Genomic DNA, 18,524 nt, shown 5'->3' with positions numbered 1-18,524 from the left:
GTTCTTGTTTATTACTGTGTAGTATTCCATGGTATGAATACAGTAGTCCACAACTTGTTTATCCTTTCTGCTGTTGGTGGATATTTCTAGTTAGGGCTTTTTTTTTGCGGGGGGGGGGAGGCTTTTATGAATAAACTTGCTGTAAATATTTTTGTGAAAGGTTTTTTGTGGACATACTCATATTTCTTACTTCCGTATACCTAAGAAGGAATTTAAAGGTAGACATATGTTCTATTGATACAAATAATAAATGCTGGAGAGAATGTGGAGAAAAGGGAACCCTCCTACACTGTTGGTGGGAATGTAAATTGATGCAGCCACTATGGAGAACAGTATGGAGGTTCCTCAGAAAACTAAAAATAGAGTTACCATATGATCCAGCAATCCTACTCCTGGGCATATATCTGAAGAAAACTCTAATTCAAAAAGATACTTGCACCCCAATGTTCATAGCAGCATTATTCACAATAGCCAAGACATGAAAGCAACCTAAGTGTCCATCAACAGATGAATGGATAAAGAAGATGTGGCACATATACACAATGGAATATTACTCAGCCATAAAAAGAAACGAAACTGAGTTATCTGTAGTGAGGTGGATGGACCAAGAGTCTGTCATACAGAGTGAAGTAAGTCAGAAAGAGAAAAACAAATACCGTATGCTAACACATATATGTAGAATCTAACACAAAAAATGGTTCTCGTGAACCTAGGGACAGGGCAGGAATAAAGATGCAGACGTAGAGAATGGGCTTGCAGACACGGGGAGGGGGAAGGGTAAGCTGGGACGAAGTGAGAGAGTGGCATGGACATATGTACACTACCAAATGTAAAATAGATAGCTAGTGGGAAGCAGCCGCATAGCACAGGGAGATCAGCTCAGTGCTTTGTGACCACCCAGAGGGGTGGGATACGGAGGGTGGGAAGGGGGGAGATGCAAGAGGGAGGGGATATGGGGGTATATGTATACGTATAGCTGATTCACTGTGTTATACAGCAGAAACTAACACAACACTGTAAAGCAATTATACGCCAATAAAGATGTTTTAATAAATAAATACATAAAAGAAATAAAGGGATGACTTGGAAAAGCAGACATGACAATGATAAGGCCATTTTTCCCAGTCCTGAATATTTGTGTATTTTAGCACTTTAAATAGATATTAGTGTATACAGTGGTTAAAAGAACTCAGTAGGCACCTGTTCTCAAATATCTTCCTCTTAGCCTACAACCACTGTCCAGAATTCTGCTTGAGATTTATTCCTTTGGGTTTATCACCAGGAGTTCTCAGCACGTTGATGTGAGTTCATCTGCAGGCTTCTTTCCAGCCTCGCAACTGGCTGGGAGAGTGGCGTGAAGGGTTTGGGCACGTGGGGTGCTGCATTCAGGCCCTCTGGGGAAGTGTGAAGGCCTTGCTTTGCCTGGGAAAGAGTGGTGACAAAGGAGGAACCAGGAAAGGGACAGGGAAAGCCTAGGATGGGCCCTAAGCTTTGACTTTCCTCATCGTTTTGTTTTCCCCATGGTTGTACACTTTGGTGAAGGTTGGAGTTGAGAAGAAAGGAAAGGGAGAAGCACAGTAGGAGTTTAACGTGATGTTATTGAACATGTTTGGAAGATAGGAGCCCAGTGTGAGCCAGTAGGAGACTCTGGGACATTCTCAAGGGAATAACAGTGCTATGTAATTGTAGCAGTAAGAGCGATATGTGAAGAAGGTATTGCCAGACTCTTTTAAGCCTTCCAGAAAGATCAAAGCACTTCATATTTATGTACAACACATACACACACTCCAGTGAAGAAAAATCTGAGGCAGCCAAGTTCCCCTCTATCTCACAGACAGGCCATAATACGTGCAGAAATGCAAAGACTCGGTCTAAGGACAACAAGCCCCAGGGTAGAATGAGAATAAGATCTCAGCTCGCCTACTAGGAACCCAGCGTGGCTTGCAGTGGACATCTTCGCGCTAAGGTTTTACTCCTGTATTCCAGTGTGCCACGGCATCCGTTCTCTAGTAAACAATTCTCATGTTTAAGACAGCATGATAGTAATAAATCAGCTCGGAAAGTCTACTGCTATAAATGCCATGTGGTATCGGTTAGATCACAAACCAAAGCCAATTTTTCAAAACACTTCCTGCTGGAATTACCACAACATTTTAACAGATGTCTTTTGGAAAGTTCTGAAGCAAAACAAGCCCCCATCAGAGTATGAAATAAAAACGAAAAGAAAGTAAACTGTGGACGGATTATTTTTTATCTTTCGGCAGTAAGAGAAAGATTGGAGAAAGTCTTGAGATCTTTGGAGAAATACTTGTTCATAGCCACAAAAGTGGAGAAATTAACTTTTCTCTCACACACACACCACAAGGAGAAACTGGGGTTTGGAAAATGTTCCTTCATCATTCACCAAAGAAATTTCTTTGACAGCTTTGAGTATAATGTCTGTTATTTCTTGCTCCGAACACTGGTTATAACTCCAGCTTTTGTTGAAGGAGTTCCATAGGCAGCTAGGGTAACAATTTGAGGCTATAACTAATGGGGCCAGCAGGGACAGAAATGCAGTGAAAGCATCAAAGAAGCATCTTTTGTCAGGGACAAGATGACTGGTGGTGGCTGATTCTAAAATGGTGCAGTACGGAGTCTGAGGCCTCTCAAAATCAGTGGGAGGGCCAGGGTGGAAGCCTGGAAAAGGAAGGAGATATTTCTTTTTGCACCTTTCTTCAATGTTTTGTTATGAAAAGTTTCATGACAAGTACAGAAAAGTCAAAAGAACCATACAGTGAACACGCATATAACTCATGAAGGTGATATTAGTTTTCATCTGACAATTTGTTTATACTGGGGCTGATTCTGACCCTCATCAAAGAAGTGCTTTCGAATGAATGAATGACTGGTCTAACAATCTTGCCACACACTTATTCTGGGGAAGCCAATGTTCCTCACTGCTACTCGTGCATGGAGTAATAATTCCAAAAGCAGATTTCCCCATGGGTCTGCTTCTGTCATCTGCTGTTTTGGATGCTTCTTGTTCATGCTGATTTGTCTCCTCCTTGCCTTGTTATCTTTGACTTTGTGCTGGATGTTATACTGAAAAATTGTATGTAGAAATAATTTGACAGCCTCTTTATAGAAGATTTTTGTTTGCTTATGCCAGGCACACGGGGGTGTTAGCAGTACAACAAATATTTACTGAGTATTACTGAGGCAGTAGGAATACAGTTATGAACAAGAAATGGTTCCTGCCCTTACAAGTCTTAGTCTGAAATAAGCAACAGGATTAATTTAAATAGAGCCTTTAAAGAATAATTTAGTTCACACAAGTTTGATCAGCATGTAGCTTTTCCTAACCTTATCCATCTACGTTAAGGAATAGCATGCTGGGCCATGCAGAGATACCCCAAGGTAGCAGTTCTCTTGCAGTTTTATTTCTTAGATAATTTAAGAAAAAACTGTATGAACTGACTATTGTATTTGCCATATAAAAACCTAATCAGAAATAATCAGAATGATTTTATTTCCTTTGACCAAATACCCAGGAAAGAGGATGCTTTAAAACACTTCGCTAGGGACTTCCCTTGTGGTGCAGTGGTTAAGAATCCGCCTGCCAATGCAGGGGACACCGGTTCGAGCCCTGGTCCCGGAAGATCCCACATGCCGCAGAGCAACTAAGCCCATGCGCCACAACTACTGAAGCCCACACACCTAGAGCCCGTGCTCCGCAACAAGAGAAGCCACCGCAATGAGAAGCCCGCACACTGCAACGAAGAGTAGCCCCCGCTTGCCGCAACTAGAGAAAGCCTGCGCGCAGCAACGAAGACCCAATGCAGCCAAAAATAAATAAATAAATGAACAAATAAATAAAAATAAATGTATATTAAAAAAACACTACACTAAGGCAGTTACTAATTCATGGCAAGAATAAAACCATAGCTCACGTGAATATTATAAACTTAAATACTCTACACAGACAGACCATCTGCAGGGGCTTGAGTGCTTGTGTCTAGGTGGTGGAACCAAAGAACACAATCCTTCCACACACGAGCTCAAGAGTACCTAGTTTCAGCCCTCACAAGCTGGAGGTTGGAGCTACTATCAAAAGAGTGGATTGTACACCTGAAAACTAACACAATATTGTAAATACTTCCATTTAAAAATTAAATTTTAAAGAAGAGTGGAGACGCTGATTAGCTGAGAAGGAATCTTCTGTGGAGTGTAACCCACGCAGACCTTGATTTAATGATGGTGACCAAAACTGAATGGTCTGAGCTCTCTCTCTGGACTTGCCGTCCTTAGTCATTTCCAGGTGTTACCTCATGTTTGTTTAATGGGATGGGGGCGTTTGTCAAACAGATGAGAAATAAAAACCATGCCTCATCCCTCACTCCTGGAAAAAATACTCAACAGGAAAGCTGACTAAGGAGATTTAAGACAAACTACCAAAATTACTATATTAACATCACTAATATATTTTCTGCCTTGCAGTTTCCTCCTGTGTAATTTTTTGAAATCCTTTCATGAGACACCTTTTGTTTCTTGGAAACAGGTTCGATTTCCATGTAGGCTTTGCATTCAGGTTCCTTTTCCTACTTCCATGAGTTCTCTATTTTGCACACTATAGCGTCTTACTCGAGACCTGCACATCACTACCTATGACTGATTCTTATGACAGAGCCAAGTTAGTCTCTGGCCACATATACCACATCTGTCAAAATGATCGCTTTCAACGTGGGAGCCACAGACCCTATGAAATTATCTTCTTAAATACGATCTAGATCAAAGTTAACTGGGCCTGAGGAGATGGCATTTGCTTTGCTTAAAAGTTAATGAGCAACCCTGTCAGTTAAAATTTAGAAACGTAGAACAGAATTAGACCTTGAGTGTTCCTCCCCTGCCATAGGCTTAAGAAGAACTAGAACTGCATACACCAATGCTAAGCCTCTGATGGAACCGAGCATTCCTTGTGGTTTCCTCTATTTGTTTTCACCTATTTGCACTAAGATGGTAAGTACCCTTGAAGTCCGTGGTGTCTGCTTCCTCCTGAGATCTTGAGCATGACCCTTACTTTATTTGGGTTTCCCATCACTGTTAAGACACACAGAGCTGGTATCATTCAAGTGCACAAATAATTTGTTGAGTTCTTGCAATGAGGAGGCATTTTGCTGACATCATGGAAGACTGAAAGGAAAATTAAATATGGCCCCTGACCTCTAGGAATTCATAATCTAATAGATGAAAAGACACATCCAGGGATAATTCATGTTACAGTAAAGCAATGCTATATGGAAAGTGCTGTACTAGAGGGCTAACTGAATCCAAAGCTGACATGGTTTAGAGTTTAAAAGAGTTTCACTGTCCTTCTCAAGTAGATCCTGCAAAGGGGATTCTGGTTACTAGATTAGTCTCCTAACAGGATTGGCTACATGATTTGTGGGGCCCAGTGCAAAATGAAAATGCAGGACCCATTACTCAACAACTAAGCATTTCAAGACGGTGACAGCATCTAACCAAGCATGGAGCCCTTCTGAGCGTGGGGCCCTATGTGACTACACAGGTCACATGCCCATGAAACCGGCCCTGTCTTCAAATACAGACTATGAATATGAGGAAGGGGCACATTTGGAGCAGTCCAGAGGAGGAAATAATACACAAGAAATTTTCTTCCGACGAGTTCAGAGGAAAATAAACTCACTCTAAGAAGATAATTTGGTCTTTCCCAAATTAGCAAATGGCACTGGGATCTAAAAGATATAAAGTTACAATTTACAAAGACAATTTCACAGATATTTTACAGCTACATGGTAAGGATAATAGTAATAGGAACAGTAGCTGACACTAACCCACAGAGCTTCTTAAGTGCCCAGATTCTTCTAAGCCTATTATTTATATTTACTCATTTAATCCTCAAAATGGCCCTGGAAGGTAGCTACTATTCTTTTCCTATCTTAAGGACAAGAAAACTGACCTTAGAGCCCCTGGTCACACAGCAAATAAGTGGTAGAAGCAGGATTCAAACTCAGTCTAGCTCCAGAATCTGTGCTCTTAACCATAACCACTATTTACGCTACTTCTCATAAAACCAAGACGCATTCTGAAGGAAGGAAGGGAGTGACCCCAATATATTCATTCATTAATATCATAGATTTGACTTAACCAGATACTGTGTGTTGTGTGCATGTTTTTAATTTTTTCTTTTTTTGCATTTCATGTTCATAGTTTAACAGCACCCGTTCGCCCTCCCCCACTGAATGTTGCCACATGACCCCATGGAGTAGAAAGGTACTGGTTCTGAGAACGTTCCGTCACAGCCTATCCCATTCTCTCTATACACTTTCACTTTCTTCTCTCTTTCTTTATGGCAAACTGTGTTGTTTCTAACTAACTAACAGGTATTCTTTTAAATCAATTTAAAGAGCGGTATTTTCCTAACTTGAATTAAATAAAATATAAAGTAGACAGTAATATCATTGGCTTTTACATCCCCCCTCCTCCAAGCTGCAATTAAGGCTTTGTTCAAGGCGTCACCTAACACCATCCCTGGACTCTGCAGTTTGGAGAAAAGAAATTTCAACTTGCCCTATATTTGTTAGAACTGTAAAGGTTCAGCTTCTCAAAGCAAAAGAGAACAGGACAAAAGGATTCGCCGTCAGCCAATTGTCCCTGTCACCATTAAATAAAAAGTGCTTTTGGCTGCCGGCCAGAGCCTGCAGTCAGGTCACTATTCTTTCTTTGCTTCCCAGTCCATTGTTATTCAAGGAAGGAATCGCTGACAAAATGTGGACTGTGGTGTGTGTCGGGGGGCAGGGGGTTCTCTCCAGCTCCTGCTCTCTCCCCCTCTCTGTCTCTCGGCACACACCAAACCTTTCTGTTTCCTTTTTGGAAGTTACCTAGGAAACAAAGTCTTTTGTGCTCCAACTTTATTTGAGCTATTTGCTTTGCTGGGAATCTGCACAAAAGCTGAAGAGAGAAAGAAGGTTGCAATGTTGTACTAAAAATGTTCATGGCGAACACCTTTTTCTCAAGGGGGGTAATCATATCCTGTTGGGTGTGCTGGGGGGCTTTGCAGGTACCTCTGACAAGGTAAGCAAATGCTGGGGGTTAGTTTAAAACAAGTGGCTCTGGAATCTTCTCTTTAAGGGGACTTTGACAATACGTGAAATCCTGAGTCAACAGGGCACGATGCTTCCAAATGTGAGAATGAGAATTTTTTTTAATGATCCTGATTTTAGGACAATATTATTAAAACCTAACTGGAATAAGAGGGAAAAATGCTTATTTTACACTAACAGCCACCTCCCAACAAATTGTGGGAAGAAATAAAACTAGGTTCAGCAGCAAAAACTAAGTCTTTTAATAATCTGGTTTAGAAACCCAGCCCTGAAATCAAACTTGGGATGGAGCCTTTTTAATAATCTGGGCTAGGAGCCCAACCCTGAAATCAAAGTTAGACAGTATTAAAATCGATCAAAGGTTTGGATGGAGAATTGGCAAATATCACATAGAAGTCAAGGTCTTTAAATACACAGCTGGAAGAAAAGCTTCGCACTGCGAAGCCGAAAGAAAATAAACTAGGACTATTTTACTCTTCGGAATTTGAAAATGAAACCCACTTGAATCTTTTCCCCCAGTAACAGTATTTGTATTTTCCACTATCGTCGGTGGGAGGAGATTCTTCACTTTTGCTTTTCCACATGCACAGTGTTGACAAAATTGCATTTTAAAACGTCATTCACAAATGCCATCATCCTGCAGTAAAATTAACTCCGTGTATTTGAATCTGGCCTCTCAGATTAGGTCGGCTTGTCCTTCTGGTTATGTGTTCTGGAATGTCTCCTGACTCCAGGCTTTCTGGCCAGTTTTCCAAACCTTTTCATAGGCATCTAAATCATCTTCTCCCTTTGATCCTAGTCACCTAGAGCTTTCAAGAGTTTGAGTAGGAATTTATGGTGAGACAGCTATCCAGAAAGTGAATCTACCTCTCAGCGGATTACAGACTCACATCTTTCTTCAGTTTGAAGTTTGGGGATTTCTGGCTACCTTGTCTCTCCGCTTAATTCCCTTTGATCCGAAAAGCATGTTTAGCCTATTTTTTTTCTTTTGTGTTGCTTGACTACTGAAATCGTAACTTTCAGTTAGTTGTACTTACTAACTACGTCTAGGAATTCTTCCTTTGACCTGAAAGCTTATTTCTGACCTCATTTTTCTTAACTCTGAAATATATATGTGCTTACGTATAAACCCTGATGGCTGAGTCTGAATCTGAATGTACTTCGTTTGCAGTCCCATCCCCCGGAGGACGAAGATACAGATGTCATGCTAGGGCAGAGGCCGAAAAACCCAGTACACAATATCCCTTCCACACTGGACAAGCAGACCAACTGGAGCAAAGCACTACCTCTCCCGACGCCGGAGGAGAAGATGAAACAAGATGCCCAAGTGATTTCTTCTTGCATTATTCCCATCAATGTCACTGGTATCGTTCTGTTTTTTTCTTAGGGGCAGTGGGGTCAGAATATTCCATGTATTAAATATGGTCAAAATCTGTGCTGCTTGGTGTACCAGTTAAGAATACGTTTTGTAAACACATGATACCCTTTTCATCAGAATACGACCCAGAAGATGTTCAATATGCTTTTATCAGGTTTTGAACATCAATTTGCATATGTTCCGCTGGGCTGCTTGTTATGTAAATGATGGACAGTTTCTTTTTGGAAAAAAAAAAAGTCACCAAATAGCTCTCTGGCCATAGCTGACTGAAATAATGGAGAAAACGGCAGTGATTAATCACATGATAATGATGCGTGGCACTGCAAGAGAGAAAACAGCAAGCCCCAGGTTTCCAAAACCGCAACTAGTGATCCTGTAGACCAACTATAAAATCTGTTTTCATGCTTCCTGGATGGAGGTAGGCTTGTTTCAGAGATCGTCTACACTTCTGCAATGATTTGGGGGAGTTTTGACCTAAAAAATACATGGATTCATAGGTGAAGGCTGAATTCTACTCTAAACGCAGCAAGCCTGGCTTCCATTCACCCTCTGCTTTCCTCCTCCTGTGTATTGAGAGTTTGGCTATTAGTCTAGGTCGAAGGCAAGCCTGTGTGGACTTTTCTTGAAAAGTCTACTGGCAGCAATTGTAAAATCCAGAATTGGTGATCTTAGAATGTGGTAACCTTAGTTGTAAGTAAAATAATGCTATAAAATATTCTAACTTTCAAAGATAGGAATTAAATGATGTACCCATTGGGCTTTCTTTAAGCATCTCTAATAGTTAAATTCTAACTTATTCTTATATTGAAAATCTCAGAATGCCCACTTTATGACTGATTTCCATCCTGGTGCCTTGTAACTAAAGATTGTATGTTGCTCGAGATGCATTTTGGACATGGCTATTATTAACGTCACTCAAATTTGTCTCATATAAAGTGGGGAGCAAATGGTGACCAGGTATCAGGGTAAATATTATTTTCTTCCTGACAAAAGGAGTTCTAGGTGATCGGCTGGTTGTGAGCTGGGACTTAATTTTCCTGATGACCTATTCAACTTGTAGGATAAAGTATTCTAAAGATGTGCACTTTATCTGATCTCCGTAATCTAACTGAGATGGCTTAGGGGAGTTCAGCTGTCAGAATGAATCATTTTGGCTCCGCTTAAACTAACTTTCAGTTCTGGGAACATCTGATTATTAGCAGCACCTGCTTTCTTCATGGCACTGTAAGTAAAGTCTTGTTTTCAAATTTAGTCCTTCGAGTATGGGTCTTGTAATTCAGGAAAAGGGAAGCTCTCTCCTGCTTTATTTCAGGAACTCTCAGACTAAAGCCTAGATTATATGTTGATTTCAAGAGCTTTAATGAGAAAGTTGTTAACTATGTCCATATGACACAAGATACCTGTGCCTGTAACATAATTATTATGATCAAAAGGAAGGATTTTAATCTTTGGTTAGAACTAAAAAAGGAAAATTTCATTAGGAGGAATTCTGATGGTACTGAAAGTATTCAACATATGACATCTCATACAGATTTTTCAACATGAGTTCTACAAACTGTTGTCACTGTAAAGCTAAGCAGAACTCAAACTGCTTTACTGTATAGCTGAACCAAAGTTTAACATGCCGTCCTGCCCCATGTTTAACAGTCAGGATACACGAGGAAGCAACCAGATCCCAAAGCACTTTTGGCTTATGGCTTTCTGAAGCAGTGCTCACTATGAAAAGTTCCTGGTACATGCCTGTGCCAGGCAGGAGTTCAAGTTCCTCACCTCCTCCTTCATCATTCTAGTTTTGATAGGACTGCATGTAGTGTGTCAATAATGTAATTATGGAAAGAGAAACTAACAAGCATCATGGTTTCCCCCGTGTATTTACAAAAGAAAACAGACACGTGTAAAGACTGGGAATTCCAGCTTTACTTACAATTGGTACAGAAGATAGATCCACTTAAGTGAAGAACTGAGGACTGCCTTTTATTTCTATTTTATATTGATAAGACACTGCTGCTAAACCAAAATGTGTCCAATTTAGTCAGCAGAGGAAAGTAGACAGTTACATGATGATTTTAAAAACACATCTCTAGGCTGTTGTTTCCAGAGAGAGAGAGAGGAGAGAGGAGGGGGGAGGGAGGGAGGGGGGGGAGGGAGGGGGGAGGGAGAGAGGGAGAGAGAGAGAGACAGAGGGAGAGAGAGAGAGAGAGAGGGAGAGAGGGGGAGAGAGGGAGAGAGGGAGAGAGAGGGAGAGAGAGGGAGGGAGGGAGGGAGGGAGAGAGAGAGAGGGTGGGGGGAGGGAGGGAGAGAGGGTGGGAGAGAGGGAGAGAGGGAGAGAGGGAGAGAGGGAGAGAGGGAGAGAGGGAGAGAGACAGAGAGGGAGAGACAGAGAGGGAGAGACAGAGAGGGAGAGACAGAGAGGGAGAGAGAGGGAGAGACAGAGAGGGAGAGAGAGGGGGAGAGAGAGAGGGAGAGAGAGGGAGAGAGACAGAGAGGGAGAGGGAGAGGGAGAGAGGGAGAGGGGGAGGGGAGAGGGGGAGGGAGGGAGGGGGAGAGAGAGAGTGTGTGAGTGTGTGAGAGAGAGAGAGAGAGTGTGTGTGTGTGTGTGTGTGTGTGTGTGTGTGTGTGTGTGTGTAGGGCTTGGGCAGAGTGCAGAGTAGGTAGAGGGGAAAAAAACCCTCACAATGACACTTTTAATGCAGAAATGGGTCAGGATATGTTAGCTGAACTAATTCAGGTTAACATCTTGGCTATGTACCTACTATGCAAAGATATCAGCTTCAGAGAGCCCAGAAAGAGACCAGCAAAGAGTAGTAACTAAAGGTTGTAAGTCCTTAAGGAGCCATTTCTGTGTGAGAGTGATTCTTTGATGTTATTTTTCTCTCCTCTTTCTTTTGATTTTCCCTCTTTGCTTCTTACTTTTGGCAGTGCAAGCTGTTGTGGAGAGCTGCATTTAGAAGTAAAGTTTAATGTACTGCAGCATAATTTAAATAAGAGCTGAATAAGGGCTCCCTTATATTTGTTCACAGGCTTAATCCAAACTCTTCCTTTAGTTCCAATCAATAAATATCACTGTGTTCCAAGCAAATGAAAATTTGTTTGCCATTTCTAGAGGCTAATGAGACCTATTTGTGGGTTGCAGGAGTTGGTTTTGACAGAGAGGCTAGTATACGCTGCTCTCTTGTTCATTCACAATCCGTACTACAGCGGAGACGAAAACTGAGAAGGAGGAAAACCATCTCGGGTATCCCCAGAAGAGTCCAACAAGAAATAGGTGTGGTATAAAACTATTAATGGTTAACGTTCTGTCGGGTGCCGATTATAAGGAGACGAAATGGAAGCCAGCCTTTAACCAGCTTCCTTAAAAATAGTCAACGTTGTAACTTGTAGAGGTTTTGAAATGATGTGTACTTGTTTTGTGTTCAGTAAGCCAGGTGGTATTACTTTTTAAATCTCCATTCTTCCAGGCTGTGAAGGCTTGACCTTATGGATTTAGCCATGTACATTCAGATTTTATGGCTGAAATATAATATTTTGCTATTTTTAAAAAGTATTATTAAGGCAGAAATTAAGTAAAAATTAACAAGATGCAATGAAAGATTCTTTTAGAGAAATATACATTTATCTGGAGAGAGATATACTTTTATGGCATTAATTATTTTAAAAGGTAAACTTTAAGCATACTCAATTAAATATTGACTATTCATAATATGATACCCTTGGTGACGTTTTTTTCTGTTTTTTTCTGTTCAATGTGTTTAAGATATCTCTTCCTATGGTTTTTAAAATTATTATTATGATAGCATCTCTTGTAATTAAGATTTTTACTTCATATAATGCATTCTATGATTTTTATTTCATTATGTTTATACTGAGAAATAAAAGTGTATAGTGGCCAAGAAAATAAGATGGATTTTGGTTAAAAAAAAAAATAGTAGACACTTACTGGGGCAAAGTAATTTGATCGTGAAGAGAGAGAGAATTCACAAAAGATCTAAGAGCTTATCTTCCCTTAGTATACATACACACATACATATAGTGTGTGTGTATCTGTGTATATATACAGAGAGAGAGAGAGAGAGTCAGAAAGGTAAAGGGACAGAGAGAGACCGCCCAAAGCATTTTAACTTGCTCCTAATTTTATATGCTGATTTTTTTTTTTTTCTGTAAGAAAAAACTCCAACATGCCGGCACCCAGAATTGTGGACATCTCTCAGAATGTCTGTTTATCTGCTGATGTATGAAGTATCTCACTGTGCTTTCCATGTGCCCTAGATTCTGATGAATCGCCCGTGGCCAGGGAAAGGAATGTGATTGTGCACACAAATCCAGATCCTTCCAACGCTGTCAATAGGAGGTCTGGAACCAGGGACTCGGAGTGCCAAACTGAGGACATTCTGATCGCTGCTCCATCCAGAAGGAGAATCAGAGCTCAGAGGGGTCAAAGCATTGCAGCTTCCCTTTCTCATTCTGCTGGCAACATTTCCGCATTGGCAGACAAAGGCGACACCATGTTTACTCCTGCAGTGAGCAGCCGCACAAGATCTCGGAGCCTTCCCAGGGAGGGCAATAGAGGTGGGGATGCTGAGCCCAAAGCTGGTGCTAAACCCTCAGCATATGAAGAGGGGGAGCCTTTCGTGGGAGACCAAGAAAGAACCCTTAACGATTGCAGCGAGGCCCCCAGCAGCCCGAGTGCACAGGAGCACCAGCCTGCTTTGAGCCTGGCCTGTTCTCAACATCTTCACAGCCCCCAGCACAAGTTAAGTGAGAGAGGGAGGTCACGCCTGCCCCGGATGGCTGCCGACTCTGGCAGCTGTGACATCTCCTCCAACTCGGACACCTTTGGGAGCCCCATCCACTGCATCTCCACGGCTGGCGTCCTCCTCAGCAGCCACATGGACCAGAAAGATGACCACCAGTCATCCAGTGGCAACTGGAGTGGGAGCAGCTCCACATGCCCCTCACAGACCTCAGAGACAATCCCTCCTGCAGCCTCTCCTCCCCTCACTGGCTCTTCACACTGTGACTCGGAGTTGTCACTAAACACAGCCCCTCACGCTAATGAGGACGCCAGTGTCTTCGTGACAGAGCAGTACAACGACCACCTGGATAAAGCGAGGGGCCACCGAGCAAACTCCTTTACCTCCACTGTGGCAGATCTGTTGGATGACCCCAACAATAGCAACACGAGTGACAGCGAGTGGAATTACCTACACCACCATCACGATGCCTCCTGCCGCCAGGATTTTAGCCCTGAGCGTCCCAAGGCAGACAGCCTGGGCTGCCCAAGCTTCACGAGCATGGCCACTTATGACAGCTTTCTGGAAAAGTCTCCATCGGACAAAGCAGACACTAGCTCTCACTTTTCGGTGGACACAGAAGGATACTACACCTCCATGCACTTTGACTGTGGTCTCAAAGGTAGTAAGAGTTACGTCTGTCACTATGCAGCCCTGGGCCCAGAGAATGGCCAGGGTGTCGGGGTTCCTCCTACTCTTCCAGACTGTGCCTGGCAGGACTACTTAGACCACAGGAGACAGGGGAGACCAAGCATCTCTTTCAGGAAACCAAAGGCAAAGCCGACTCCACCTAAACGTAGCTCATCATTGAGGAAGTCTGATGGAAATGCAGACATTTCTGAGAAGAAAGAACCAAAGATAAGCAGTGGCCAGCTCCTGCCTCACAGTTCCAGGGAAATGAAGCTGCCTCTTGATTTCTCCAACACGCCTTCTCGAATGGAAAATGCCAGTCTGCCCACCAAGCAGGAACCTTCTTGGATGAACCAGAGTGAACATGGCATTAAGGAACCTCAGTTAGACACTCCAGATGTTCCACCATTCAAAGATGAAGGTGCTGAATCAACTCACTATGCAGACCTCTGGCTTCTAAATGACTTGAAAACAAATGATCCTTACAGATCTTTATCTAATTCAAGCACTGCTACGGGTACCACAGTTATCGAATGCATCAAATCTCCAGAGAGCTCAGAATCCCAAACATCCCAGTCGGAATCTAGAGCCACCACCCCCTCCCTTCCTTCTGTTGACAATGAGTTTAAACTGGCTTCACCAGAAAAGCTGGCTGGCTTGGCATCTCCGTCAAGTGGCTACTCCAGCCAGTCTGAAACGCCAACGTCCTCTTTCCCTACAGCTTTCTTTTCTGGCCCGTTGTCTCCTGGAGGTAGCAAAAGAAAACCAAAAGTCCCAGAAAGGAAATCCTCACTACAGCAACCCTCTTTAAAAGACGGAGTTCTATCACTGGGTAAAGACCTTGAACTTCCAATTATACCTCCTACCCATCTTGACCTAAGTGCTCTTCATAATGTCTTAAATAAACCATTCCACCACCGTCACCCATTGCATGTTTTCAGTCATAATAAGCAAAATGCAGTAGGAGAAACACTGAGGTCAAATCCTCCACCGTCTCTTGCAATTACACCAACAGTCCTGAAATCTGTCAACCTTAGGTCCATCAGTAGGTCTGAAGAAGTTAAGCAAAAAGAAGGCAACAATACAGATCTCCCCTACTTAGAGGAAAGCACTCTCACCATGGCTGCCCTGTCTCCAGGTAAGATTAGGCCACATATGACTAAGAAATCACTATCACGTCAGTACTCCACCGAAGACACCATATTGTCCTTTTTAGACTCCTCTGCAGTTGAGATGGAATCAGATAAACTACAATTAGAAAAAAACCGTTCTTTTGATGTGAAGAATCATTGTGATCCAGAAATGGTAACCTCAGCTGGTACCAACCTTCTAGATTCAAGTGGCACAAAAGACCAAATACATATGGACAGTGAGCCTATTCCAGAAAACACACCAAGTGAAAGTTGTGACTTTCCCGCAGAAGGATTTCAGAGGGTCTCTGCTGCTCGCCCAAATGATTTGGATTGTAAAATGCTACAATGTGGAGCTGGTCCAGATGGAGCCCCAGCGCAGGTCCAGAAGGTATCTCCTGTAGACCGGGAGGAAGCTGCATACCCTGTGTCTGTGGACGTGCTCACATCTCAGTCCAACTCACCAACTAGAGTCACAGACATAAGCAATCAACTTAAGCATCAACTTGGGATGAGCCGCCACCATGACAAAGTGCCTGGGAATATCAGCTATGAAGCAGAGATATCAACTGTAAATCCATGCCCTGAAAAATGTTCTGAGCAGGAAAATATTGCTTCAGGTATTTCAGCCAAAAGTGCCTCTGGTAACAGCGGAGCAGCAGAGGAGACCCAAGGAAGTGTGGACGAGGTTTCGCTGAAAGGTCAGTTGTTGACACCTTTGTCACGATGGGAAGGTGTCTCGTGGCACCTCCTGAAGTTTTTCTTTCTTACCTTCCCCATAATACAGTACAGCCCTGGGTATTGGTTTCCCTCTTTCTTTTCACTTATTAAAACAATTAAGATAAAAGCTTTTATCATGGAGGGACTAAGTCTGACAGACAGCTCCTTCCTTTTAAAAATGGCGGTCAGGTACCTGTTGCTTAGTTGTTCCCTGAGTCAGTGAAGCCCAGCAGCGTGCTGGGTGACTTCTTCCTAAAGATGCTTTTGTTCTTAATTTAAGAATCGTCACCGAGTGATGACTCTGTGATTTCACCACTAAGTGAAGACTCTCAGGCTGAAGCAGAAAGTGTGTTTGTGTCTCCACATAAACCTCGAACAACGGAGGATTTATTTGCAGTCATTCACAGGTGAGGCAACAATAACAAAGGTTTTGCTTCTTACGTGCTTCTCATCAAATGCAAATGTGGAAAAGCCTTGGGTACTTGTAATACACTCAGCAAAAAACATAAGCAAGCAAAGTAAAATTATTTTTCCAAATCAAACTGATAGACTTATATTCAAGCTGGGAAATGTGTGGCCTTATATACAGTTAGGTAGACCTCAGCTGAGAGACTCTCCTAAGAACTGCTGAGGGAAGCTGCTGTTTTTTCCCCTAGGAAAGACATTCTGAAACAAGTTTTTAATTTGAAAACAATTTGTGGTCAAGTAACTTAAGGGTGAAAGCTCAAACTCTAGTGTAATCTCTGACATTTAAATAATTCCTTAACCTAAAAACACATGCTCAAAGCTATAATCCTACACTATCAGGGGTAAATGTAAGGTGACTCACTAAACACAGCCCCAAGTTTGAGACAAAACAGTATATAAACCTGCCCATTTCATAGCTCACAACAACTAATCACTGCTCCCTTTCTTCCCTCTCTTCCTAAAACTTCCATTTCTGTAGTTAACACTGCCCTTCTCTAACTGTAATGCTCCATATCCCATGAAGAGGGGATGTCCTCTAGGCTGCTTTTCCAGGATAGTGTTGCATCCATGCTGACCATTCATATTCTCTCATCTGACCCCTGGACCCCTGTGATCGAGGCCCCTATTTGCAAGAATACTCCTCACAACCTGTGATCGAAGAACGAAACAGGAACTAGCCCTCGGAAACTGAACCCATATCAGACTGAGCTATCCAGTCATAACACAGCTACTCCTTTCACAGCTGCCACTGCCTACTTCACTAGGCCTTGGTGACCTAGATGCGACTCCCAAGGGACAAAGCTTGGGGACTGTCCTGTCTACCTCATGAAGTTATACTCTTTGAAGCAAGCTCTTTACAAGCAGCTTACCACTGTTTTTCCCAGGATCCTACTTTTTAGGGGAACTTGTGTTTTCTGTTGATGTGGTTCTCTCACAAAGGAGGAACACTGCCCTTCAACAACTTTTTTTTTAAACGAGCCAATCACAAACACGTTCTGTGTAGACCTTGGCAGGCTCACCTCTCCACTTGGAGAGTGTAGAATCATTATTTTTCTTTGTCCCTGATTATATTCTCCTCACCCCCTTTTATCCCCAACCTTAGGACAAGTTATTAAATGCTGTGAAGTTAAAAAACCAAATGCTAGTGTCTTGAAGAGTGGACAGAATGGAAGGAGTAGAGTCAGAAAGACCTGGAATTGAATCCCAATGCTGCCACTTCCTGTCCAGTCTTGAGTCAGTTAAAACCTGTGTACCTATTTCCCTTGCTGTAACTGGGGATACCTATAGCTCACATATTCAGTTTTGATGATAAAATATCATGTCTGTGTCTAGAATATGGTAGATGCTAAAAGCAGACATTAGTTTGAAATCCCTACCCTATTAGAGTGCCAGACACTGGCATACACGAGATAGCAACCACGAAGCTTTCAGTGCACCATAATCAGGCTGGAGTCCAATTGCACAACTGACATTTTCTCTAACCTACAGGTTTTTAGGCTGGTGAGAAAGCATGCTGCCAGTACGTAGCAATGAACTGGGTCATGCTGACTCAGTGACTAAGTTCACGAAATTTATGCCTGTTCATTTATCAAAAGAAATAATATAATAATGATGGCTGGGTGCCTAGGTTTGGTAGACTTACAGAGTTTGGTAATCTTAGATTTACATTTATGCAGAATTTGTTTGTTTGTTTATTTATTTACGTGCAGCACAGTGACAGTAAAAATTTTCTTTTCTTGAGAGTTTATAGTGCACAGAGCTTTCAGAGCTCCAGAGGTGGTCTAGGTTTCCAGCTCCTCCAGAAAGTTGGCTTACTGATTAATACACTGTACACAGATATTCCTGGGCAGCTATGGCAAATGGTATCTGCAGCCAAAATGGATTGACTTACTCAAGAAGTCATGTAAGAAATTTCTTTATATGGAGGAATTTTAAGAGTAGACAGAATAGTGTAACGCACCACTGCCTGCCCCCACCCCCAGCCAAACACACACACAGACATATCCATCACCCAAGCCTATCGACCGTCAGCCTATGGCCAGTCCTGTCCCATCCACACCTCCTTCCACTTTGCTCTCCTGGTATTCACTGGAAGCCAATCCCAGGCATCAGAGGATTTCATCTGTATTGCAGAGACAGGTTGAATAAAAGTGACCGTCCTTCACCACCTACACTCTAACCACGAGTCAGAGAGCAGTATTTTCTTGTACTCTTGTGAAACTTCCCAGTAAGCCCTCCCCTAGAACCTCTAGCCTCCACATTAGTCATCATTTGAAATGGTCATTTCCAAAACCTAATTCATATC

The 18,524-nt window shown here is 42.4% G+C and overlaps 1 protein-coding gene and 1 long non-coding RNA gene across 6 annotated transcripts in view; one reads left to right on the top strand and one right to left on the bottom strand.

Annotated features, from left to right (window-relative positions):
• The window catches only part of LOC115847920 (uncharacterized), a 97,744-nt gene that overhangs the window by 73,763 nt on the left and 5,457 nt on the right, over positions 1–18,524 (bottom strand). The gene's annotated exons all lie outside the window — the stretch shown is intronic.
• The window catches only part of NHS (NHS actin remodeling regulator), a 347,571-nt gene that overhangs the window by 324,780 nt on the left and 4,267 nt on the right, over positions 1–18,524 (top strand). For 2 of the 3 annotated variants that reach the window (XM_060292103.1, XM_060292104.1), the window contains exons 4-7: positions 8,275–8,467; positions 11,615–11,746; positions 12,748–15,732; positions 16,032–16,158. In XM_060292103.1, the coding sequence (XP_060148086.1) occupies positions 8,275–8,467; positions 11,615–11,746; positions 12,748–15,732; positions 16,032–16,158 (3,437 nt within the window). Of the gene's footprint in view, positions 1–6,210; positions 6,274–8,274; positions 8,468–11,614; positions 11,747–12,747; positions 15,733–16,031; positions 16,159–18,524 lie in introns of all 3 variants that reach the window. The other variant, XM_030848180.2, reaches the window with a different exon arrangement.

This window comes from Globicephala melas, chromosome X (assembly GCF_963455315.2).
Source record: "Globicephala melas chromosome X, mGloMel1.2, whole genome shotgun sequence".
NCBI classification, from domain to species: domain Eukaryota; kingdom Metazoa; phylum Chordata; class Mammalia; order Artiodactyla; family Delphinidae; genus Globicephala; species Globicephala melas.
The sequence above is the reverse complement of the archived record's forward strand: the minus strand, read 5'-3'. Positions and strand labels throughout refer to the sequence as shown.